Source organism: Symphalangus syndactylus, chromosome 13 (assembly GCF_028878055.3).
Source record: "Symphalangus syndactylus isolate Jambi chromosome 13, NHGRI_mSymSyn1-v2.1_pri, whole genome shotgun sequence".
Lineage (NCBI taxonomy): Eukaryota > Metazoa > Chordata > Mammalia > Primates > Hylobatidae > Symphalangus > Symphalangus syndactylus.
In genome coordinates this window covers 49,663,873-49,674,810 of record NC_072435.2, presented here as the reverse complement: position 1 = coordinate 49,674,810, position 10,938 = coordinate 49,663,873, and the positions used below count along the sequence as shown (strand labels likewise).

General features: G+C 34.9%; 1 protein-coding gene across 3 annotated transcripts in view; it reads right to left on the bottom strand.

Moving 5' to 3' along the window:
- Positions 1–6,105: 6,105 nt before the first annotated feature.
- Positions 6,106–10,938, bottom strand: part of LOC129460220 (putative zinc finger protein 726P1) — a 73,813-nt gene continuing 68,980 nt past the window's right edge. For all 3 annotated transcript variants that reach the window (XR_010115319.1, XM_063616455.1, XM_063616456.1), the window contains one exon: positions 6,106–9,819. Coding sequence is in view for 2 of the 3 variants with exons in the window: in XM_063616455.1 (XP_063472525.1) it covers positions 8,628–9,500 (873 nt within the window). In the remaining variant the exon portion in view is untranslated. The remainder of the gene's footprint in view (positions 9,820–10,938) is intronic.

The following is a 10,938-nucleotide window of genomic DNA, read 5'->3' as shown; positions in this document are numbered from 1 at the left end:
AGGCGCCCACCATCATGCCCAGCTAATTTTTTGTAATTTTAGTAGAGACAAGGTTTCACCATGTTAGCCAGGATGGTGTCAATCTCCTAACCTCATGATCCACCTGCCTCGGCCTCCCAAATAATACAGTTTTTTAAAAGAAACATTATAGGGAAGAAATCCTTGAGAAAACACGTTAACCAAGTAAATAAAATTAATGAGACAGATTGGTATCAGGTGCTGATACATATAGGAGGATGCAACATGACTTCTGTGAGATTACTGGCCAAAAAAAATAAATCATAATCTGAATCTAATCATAAAAAACATGTTTTATGTAAAGTTCAAGCCACATATGTTGTCCATGTTTTGTCTTTTTTTTTTTTTTTTTTTGAGATGGAGTTTCGCTGTTGTCACCCAGGCTGGAGTGCAATGGTGCAATCTTGGCTCACCACAACCTCTGCCTCCTGGGTTCAAGAGATTCTCCTGCCTCAGCCTCCCAAGTAGCTGGGATTACAGGCACGTGCCACAATGCCCGGCTATTTTTTTTTTGTATTTTTAGTAGATATGGGGTTTCACCATGTTGTTAAGGCTGGTCTCGAACTCCTGACCTCAGGTTATCTGCCTGCCTCGGCTTCCCAGAGTGCTGGGATTACAGGTGTCAGCCACCGCGCCCAGCCCATGTTTTGTAATTTCTAATAGTGTATCTAAATACTCTCTCTTTAGCATTCTAGAAGGCACATTTCTTTGAATTCATTCCTTTACATATCTTTCTAAATTATTCCAGGTCATTAATTCCATCTTTTTTAAGTGTGCATTTAAAAATTATGTTATTCATAGAGCTGATGGAGCATTCAGATGGAACCTAAATGGTGCAGTTTTCTCCCTCACTGATATCTGAGGACCCAGCACCATCCCCAATAAGAATGTTTTATATCTTCACCCGCCCAGGCTGATCTGTCAACAAAGGGAATACTTTCAATATTTCACGGTATAAATTCAAGGTGAGTATTACTTGTAATATGCAAGAAGCTTGGATGGAGAGAATAAAGATAAGACTCTGAAACATAGGGGAGAATTATTTTAATGAGGTCATTTCACTGTCATGAGAAGAAAAAAGGTACTTCAAATAATCTTGTTAGGCAAAAGCATCAGAAGTAGAAATGTAAATGACTGCAACTGTAAATGACATTCTAGAAGAAAATATTAACACAGTTTTGACCTGGGACACATTCATCTGAGAATCAACAATTTTTTTTCTCTTCTCTGATTCCTTCTCAGGAGAGAGTATCTGAACAAATCACCACCTTCATCTTCAGAATATGTCTTTAAAGGCATCAGAACAACCCTCTGAAGGAAGCAGACTGCTCCTGCAGGACCTGACAGACACCCCAAATACAGTGAGTGCCACCACTGCAGAAGTAGGAAAGGGAGACCCTCTTCTCCTGAGCACAATGACCCCACTGGAGAAACTGAAAGTCTGTTCATGGGAGAAGCTCCTTACTACCTGGGGCTGAGTCAAGTTAGAGAGCCAAGCTGAGTGAAATACAGGGGTTCAGGAGGCAACAGGGAGGCCCTGGGAGCTCGCTGAATCCCCAACGAGCCCATTCCTGCCTGGCATCACAGGGATCCATGGGAGGGACGAGGACAGAGGAGCAAGGGGCAAAACTCCAAGGGGAGAAGGACTCCCTAGCTGAACTTCATAACAATCTGAATGGGGCAAGAAGCCTCCGACAAGAACTCAGGGAAGGTGTGAATCTGGCTTGAACACTTCACAGGTGGGGAAGAACTAAAGCCCTTTTATTTTACCACACTGAGAAACAGAAAGCCTGGGGTAATTTTCAAGCCCAAATCACCCTCCACTTGGAAACAGACTTGGGACTGTGGTGAGGGGCGCAGCGGGTGTGAGACCGGCCTTTTGGTTTCCATGGGAGCTGAGTGAGGCCTGTGACTGCCAGCTTTCCCCCACGTCCCTGACACCCTGCCTGAATCAGCAGAGACAATCATAAAGAGCCTCAATAAATTTAAGAAAATTGATATTATATTAAGAACTCTTTCAGACCACAGTGGAATAAAACTGGAAATCAACTCCCAAAGGAACCTTCAAAACCATGCAAATACATGGAAATTAAATAACCTGCTCCTTAATGAGCATTGCGTTAAAAACAAAATCAATATGGAAATTTAAAAATTCTTCAACTTAATGACAATAATGATACAACCTATCAAAACCTCTGGGATACAGCTAAGGTGGTACTAACAGGAAACTTCATAGCCCTAAATGCCTACATCAAAAAGTTTGAAAGAGCACAAACAGACAAGGAACTAGAGAAACAAGAACAAATGAAACCAAAACCCAGCAGAAAAAAAGGAAATAATCAAGATCAGAGCAGAACTAAATGAAATTGAAACAAACAAACAAAAAATACAGAAGGTAAATGAAACAAAGAGCTGCTTCTCAGAAAAGATAAATAAAAGTGATACATCATTAGCAAAATTGACCAAGAAGAGAGAAAATCCAAATAACTTCACTGAGAAATGAAACTAGAGAATATTATAACTGACACCACTAAAATACAAAAAATCATTCAAGGCTACTATGAACACCTTTACACACATAAGCTAGAAAACGTAGAAGAGATGGATAAATTCCTGGAAAACATAGAAGAAATGGATAAATTCCTGGAAAAATACAAACCTACTAGCTTAAAACAGGAAGAATTAGATACCCTGAACAGATCAATAACAAGCAGTGAGACTAAAATGGTAATTTAAAAATTACCACCAACAAAAAAAATCCAGTGGATTAACAGCAAAATTCTACCAGATATTCAAAGAATTGGTACCAATCCTTTTGACACTAGATAAAGAACTCCCCATAATTCATTCTATAAAACCAGTATCACCCTAATAACAAAAACAGGAAAAGACACAACCAAAAAGAAAACTACAGACCTATATTCTTGATAAACATTAATGCTAAAATCCTTAACAAAATATTAGCTAACCAAATCCAACAACATGTCAAAAAGATAATCCACCATGATCAAGTGGGTTTCACACCAGGGATGCAGGGATGGTTTAACACACACAGGTCAACAAATGATACACCACATAAACAGAATTGAAAACAAAAATCACATGATCATCTCAATAGCTGCAGAAACAGCATTCATCAAAATCCAACATCGCTTTATAATTAAAACTCTCAGCAAAGTTGGCATAAAAAGGACACAGCTTAGTGTAATAAAAGCTATCTATGACAAACCCACAATCAACATAATAGTGAATGGGGAAAAGTTAAAAGCGTTCCCTCTGAAAACGGGAACAAGACAAGGATGCCCACTGTCACCCCTCCTCTTCAACATAGTCCTGGAAATCATAGCCAAAGCAATAAGACAAGAAATAAAGGCATCCAAATCAGTAAACAGGAAGTCAAACTGTCCCTGTTTGCTGATGGCATGATCATTTACCTTGAAAACCCTAAGGACTCCTCCAGATAGCTCCTAGAACTGACAAAATTCAGAAAAGTTTCTGGATACAAGATTAATGTACACAAATCAGTAGCTATTCTATTCACCAATAGCAACCAAATGGAGAGTTAAATCGAGAACTCAACCCCTTTTACAATAGCTGAAAAAAATAAAGTACTTAAGAAATATACCTAATGAAGGAGCCAAAAGAAGGATAACTACAAAACACTGCTGAAATAAATCATAGACGACACAAACAAATGGAAACACATCCCATGCTCATGGATGGGTAGAATCAATATTGTGAAAATGACCATACTGCCAAAAGCAATAAAAAAAATTCAACACAATCCCCAGCAAAATACCACCATCATTCTTCACAGAGTTAGAAAAAACAATTCAAAAAATCATAGAATGTCCACATAGCCAAAGTAAGACTAAGAAAAAAGAACAAATCTGGAGGCAACACACTACCTGATTTCAAAGTATACTATCAGGTTATAGTCACCAAAACAGCATGGTCCTGGTATAAAAATAGGCACATACACCAATGGAACAGAGAACCCAGAAATAAACTCAAATACTTACAGCCAACTGATCTTCAACAAAGCAAACAAAAACATAGAGTGGGGAAAGCACACCCTTTTCAACAAATGGTGCTGGGATAATAGGCTAGCCACATGTAGGAGAATAAAACTGGATCCTCATTTCTGACCTTATTAAAAACAAAATCAACACAAGATGGATTAAGGACTTAAACTAAGACCTGAAACTATAAAAACTCTGGAAGCTAACATTGAAAAAACTCTTCTAGGCATTGGTTGGCCAAAATTTCATGACCAAAAACCTAAAAGCAAATGCAGTAAAAACAAAGATAAACAGCTAGGACCTAATTAAACTAAAAAGCTTTGGCATGGCAAAAGGAACAGTCAGCAGAATAAACAGATAACTCACTGAGAGGGAGAAAATCTTTACAATCTATACATCTGAAAAAGGACTAATATACAGAATCTGTAACGAACTCAAATCAGTAAGAAAAAAATCAAAAAATAGACAAATCTCAAAAGATACACAAATGGCCAACAAACATATAAAAAAAATGTTCAACATCACTAATGATCAGGGAAATACAAATCAAACCACAATGCGATACCACTCTATTCCTGCAGGAATGGCCGTAATCAAAAGATCAAAAAACTGTAGATGTTGGCATGGATGCAGCGATCAAAGAACACTTCCACACTGCTGGTGGGAATGTGAACTAGTACAGTCACTATAGGAAACTGTGGAGATTCCTTAAAGAACTAAAAGCAGAATTACCATTTGATCCAGCAATCCCACTACTGGGTATCTACCCAGAGAAAAATAGGTCATTATTTGAAAGAGATACTTGCACATGCATGTTTCTAGCAGCACAATTCACAATTGCAAAATTGTGGAACCAACCAAAATGCCTGTCAATCAACGAGTGGATAAAGTAACTGTGGTGTGTGTGTATGTGTGTGTGTGTGTTGGAATACTACTCAGCCATAACAAGTAATTAATTAAAAGCATTTGCAATAAACTGGATGAGACTGGAGACTATTATTCTACATGAAGTAATTCAGGAATAGAAAACCAACCATCATATGTTCTCACTGATAGGGAGGTAAGCTATGAGAATGGAAAGGCATAAGAATAATACAATGGACTTTGGGAATATGAGGAGAAGACTGGGAAGGGAGAGGAATAAAAGACAACATATATGATGCAGTGTATACTGCTCAGGTGATGGGTGCACCAGGATCTCACAAATCACCACTAAAGAACTTACTCATCTAACCAAATACCACCTATACCCCAATAACTTATGGAACAATAAAATTAAAAAAATATATATTCTTATAATTACAGACCAGTTCACATAATTAATACTTCATAAACTATTACACAGGCTGGGTGCAGTGGCTCACAACTGTAATCCCAGCACTTTGGGAGGCTGAGGTGGATGGATCACCTGAGGTCAGGAGTTTGAGACCAGCGTGATCAACATGGTGAAACACTGTCTGTATTGAAAATACAAAAATTAGCTGGGCATGGTGGTGGGCACGTGTAATCCCAGCTACTTGGGAGGCTGAGGCAGGAGAACTGCTTGAACTTGAAAGGCAGAGGTTGCAGTGAGCCAAGATCTCACCATTGCACTCCAGCCTGGGAGACAGAGCAAGACTCTATCTCGAAAGAAAAAAACAAGAACAAAAAACCCCCAAAAACTATTAAACAAACAAAATAAGAATATTATGGGACTAGCATGAGTACCAGTCAAATTAAAACAGAGAATTTGCATGGGGAGATTCTGAACCCTGAGCCAAAAGATTGCACAGTAATAAATTCAATACAAAGCAGAGAGCATAGATTTGCTTTCACCATTTTTGAGAATTTTTGTTTTCTAGTAAATTAGGCCCCTGATTAAAATGCTTTATTTTGTTCCAATATTTTTTTCTGCTAAAAATAGTTTCAAATTTATACTCACACAAACAGACTTACTCCATAATTTATTTATACCTAAGGTTTATCTTTAGACTGATAGATGTGAATATTTAACTCTATGTAAATCAATACTAACAGTCCATATGTGCTTGCAGGCAAAGGCCACATGTTCAAAGAAAAATATATCAAAATTTATAAACATATTTATTCAGGATGAAGAAATGTATGGATTTTACATATGTGTGTATATAATTTGTATTATGGTGATAAAAATGACCCTGCAGTCAATAACAATTTAATTGTACATTAAAAATAACTAAAACTGTAGAATTGAATTGCTTGTAATACAAAGAATAAATGCTAGAGGTAACGGACATCTCATTTCCTCTAATGTGATTATCATATTTTGTATTCCTGTATTAAAATATGCCATATATGGCATAAACATATAAACATATATCCACAGAAATTAAGAAAAATACATCTAAATGTGAAAATAATAAAAATATAACCTATAGGAACAATATTTTTTAACTTATGGGCCATTTAAAGTTACTGGCAAAAAAGATTACTGGCGATGTCAGTCCATTATCTTACCAAATAATGTATTGTTACCTACACCCTTATGTAAGATGGAATAGGTTAAAGTTAGTGGCACAATAACATTTCAATGGATTCATGATAGTATTTAACATGTTAAAAATGTGGAATTGAAAAGTTAATTTCACACAAAATTTATAATTTAAAAATATACTGTATAGTATTCCATAAAAGTACAATAAAATAACATTACTAACCTAATTTTAACTAAAATTAAGAATATTTTTCTTTCATAATAATGCAGAAGAGTATTACTCTGAACACCTACCTCATGTATCATTCAATATTATAAGTTAACCACAAAGAGCCTCTCTACTTAAATTTTCATTATGCGTCTTACATTTTAATGTCCTTACCTTTCCATAGAAAAGGTCATAAGTAATGCTTACCTAATAAACAAGAATCTCTCATATATTTTGTCCAACAACAATTAGTCAGATGCTTTCACATTTGAATAAACCAGGAATGATGGAACAGCATGAAGTAATTTGAGTTTAACTCTATTATTATTCACTTTGAAAAAGACCTGTATTTTCATAAAAAGTATAATTTGAATGTAATTATAACTCTCCAGAAAATATTCTACTTCTTTTAAAGTTATATACAAATAATGTTTACACAATCTTTAGTTTTGTATTATTTTTATACTCAGCACTCTGATTTACTGTAGTGTCTAAACATTGAGTGGCCCTAGATATTTCTACTGTGGATTATTCTGATATTCACATAGACAATTTGGGATTAAATATCTTTCATATTTACTGCACCTGCAAAAATATATTTTAGTATAAACTCTTTGGTGTTTTATAATTTGTAGTTTTTGAAAAAATGTTTTTCCAAATTTATTATATTTGCAGGGTTTTCTTCAATATAAACTCGCTGATATTGGAGAAAATTTTAACAACTGCCTCAGGGTTTTCCTCTAGCACAAAATGTGTACAATAAGATTTCTGATACAAATAAAGATATTACAACCCTATTTATATTTGTAATGCTTTTTTAAAGTAAATACTCTTTTGCACTTTAAAGACATATTTTCTAATAGATCTTTTGACAGTAATTACACTTTTATGCTTTTATCTGACTTTTTATGATAATTTATGAACTATGATAGTTTATGAACTATCTAATAGTTTATGAACTATCTGAATTTTTTATGATAATTTATGAACTATGATAGTTTATGAACTATCGACTTTGAGTAAGATGTGAGCAGGTATTAATGGCTTTTTTACTTTGTCTGTATTTGCACATTTGTTCTCAAGTGTAAATGCTTATACATGCTTTCCTGTGCAATAACGTGTGAGCATTAGTTAGAAGCTTGGCCACATTGTTCACACTGATAGTTATCTCCAGTATGAATTATCTTACCTACAATCAAGTGTGACAATCATTTAGAGGCTTTGTCACATTCTACACACTTCTAGGATTCTCAGCAGCATGATTTTCTTTATGTTTAGAAAAGCTTAAGTTGTTGTCAAAAGCATTGGCACATCTTTCAGGTTTGTAAAGTTTCTCTCCAGTATAAATAATCTTATGTCTGTTAAGAATTGAGGACTTTTTATAGGCTTTGACACATTATTCACACTTGTAATATTTCTCTTCAATGTAAGTTATCTTATGTGTATTAAGTTGTAAGGATTAAAGGCTTTGCCAAATTTTTTCCATTTGTAGGGTTGCTTTCAAGTACAAATTTTCTTATGTTTAGTTAGGGCTGAGGACCAGGAAAAGGCATTGGCACATTCTTCATATTTGAAGGGTTTTAAACCAGTAAGAATTACCTTATGTTAAGTAAAGCTTGAAGACAGGTTAAAAGATTTGTCACATTCTTCATATTTGTAGGGTTTCTTTCCAGTATGAATTCTCTTATGGTTAGCAAAAATTGAAGACTGCCTAAAGACTTTGCCACATTCTTCAGACTTGTAGGATTTTACTCCACTATGAATTACCTTATGTTTAGTAAAGCTTGAAGACAGGTTAAAAGATTTGCCACCTTCCTCACATTTGTAGGGTTTCTCTCCAGTATTCTCTTATGTGTACTAAGGGTTAAGGATTGGCTGAAAGCTTCGCCACATTCTTCACATTTGTAGGGTTTCTCTCCAGTATGAATTATCGTATGTCTAGTAAGGATTGATTATTGGCTAAAAGCCAATTGTCATGTTCTTCACATTTGTAGGGTTTCTCTCCAGTGTGCATCCTCTTATGATCAGTTAGGGTAGTGAACCATAGAAATGCTTTGCCACCTTCTTCATATTTGTAGGCTCTCTCTCCAGTATGAATTACCTTATGTGTAGTAAGGTGTAGGGACTGGCTAAAAGCATTGCCACATTCTTGATATTTGCAGGGTTTCTTTTCAGTATGAATTATCTTATGTATAGTAAGGTTTGAGTTTTGGCTAAAAGGTTTGCCACATACTTCACATTTGTTGGGTTTCTCTCCAGTGTGTATCCTCTTATGTCTAGTTAGGGTTGAGAATTGAATGAATGCTTCACCACGTTCTTCACATTTGTAGGGTTTCTGTCTAGTATGAACTCTCCTATGTTCAGTAAGGCCTGAGGAACAGATAAATGCTTTGCCACTTTCTTCACACTTGCAATGTTTCCCTCTAGTATGAATTCTGTTATGTTTAGTAAGGGTTGAGAACTGGGTAAATGCATTGCCACATTCTTCACATTTGTAGAGTTTCTCTCTTCTGTGCATCCTCTTATATCTAGCTGGGGTTGAGGACTGGCAAAAGGCTTTGCCACATTCTTCACATTTGTAAAGTTTTTCTTCAGCATAAATTACTTTATATGTAGTAACGGTTGAGTGTTGCCTAAAAGCTTTGCCACATTCTTCACATTTGTAAGGTTTCTGTTCAGTATGAATTTTCTTATTATTAGTAAGGATTGAGGACCAATTCAAGGTTTTTCCACATTTTTTACATTTGTAGGACTTCTCTCTAGTATAAATGCTTTTATGTTGGGTTTTGTGTGAGAGCATGCAAAATGATTTGACACATTTTTTACATTTGAAAGGTTTTCTTCCAGTATATCTTATCTTTTGTTTGAATTTAAAAATTTATAAAAGACTTTCAAACATTTACCACATTGAAATACTTTGCTCTGAGTAGTTGTGAAACACTTGTTAAGTCCATTGTAACCTTCTTTGTGCACCTGACACTCATCCACACTTTTACAGCCATTTCTCAACAGTAAATTATCATGTCCACATGTTTCATATCTTCTCAGTATTACTTTTTAAAACGAATCTTCCATGCCCTGCTCTGGCCAGAGGTCTTAAGCAAAATGAGGGCATATACCTGAAAAAAAATTAAAAATAATAAATTACTCCACCTACTAGACTCACATGAATATAGTTTTAAAATCTTACCTTAAAATTATACTAAATACATAAACAAGAGGGCATTGCAAAATGCCACAGGCTCTAATTCATTTATAGGTATATAAATGTAACTAAAATATACAGACCCAAATATATCTGCAAAAAATTTATAAATGAGTTAAGTGTGTGCAGTGTTCCAGGTGAGCACAAAAAAAAACACACACAAAGAAAAAAAGGAAGTGTTAAATTCACCCAACACAGCTTTTCCTGCTTTCCACTATAACGTAGTGCCTTTAGAAGTAAATTCCTAACTCTTGGTTTCTGTTTTAAAAGAAAGCTAAAATACTGGCAACTTCATTGTTATTTCTGACTTTTAGGGACCTTTCCTGACACTTGTTCCAGTCTCTCATGACATAAAGTGCTGAAAGAAATGGTGGCATATTTTGAAATGAGAGTTTGAGTCAGCTGAGACCAAAAAAAAAAAAAATGTTAGAGCAGCAGAGAGACTGCAGTACCACAGAAAAGGAACAGGTGTAGCACGTGATTTCTGACTCCTACAAAATAACAAGAGTAAACTCTGTTAATTAAAAAATAAACACAAAATTTCAGACAGCACATATCCTAAGAATATGTGTGAGAAACTCCCATAATCACCAGCCAAGGCAATTGTTTTCAGACTGTGCCAGGACAGAACTACATCATAAAGATTTTGACAGGTAGTTTTTTTTAATGTCAAACTACAATCAAAGATTATAATATATACAAAATAGGGCAATATGATCCCACCAAAAATATCATAAAATTTTCTGAAAGAAACCATAAAAAAAATCAGAGGTACAAATTAATTTTAATAATTGGTAATAAATTGAATAGTACTCATTGATTAAAATAGGAACAGAGACAACTATGGAAATTCAGAAAAATGAGGACAAGAACAAAAATATTTAAGATTTCAAAAAAACAAAAATTGTGGAGGTAAAAAATAAAAAAAAAACTAATAGATCCTAAAACTAAGAAAATATGATGTAAAAATAAAGAAGTACAACAAACTAGGATCACAGAAAGATATTTATAACAAACATGTATATAACCACAA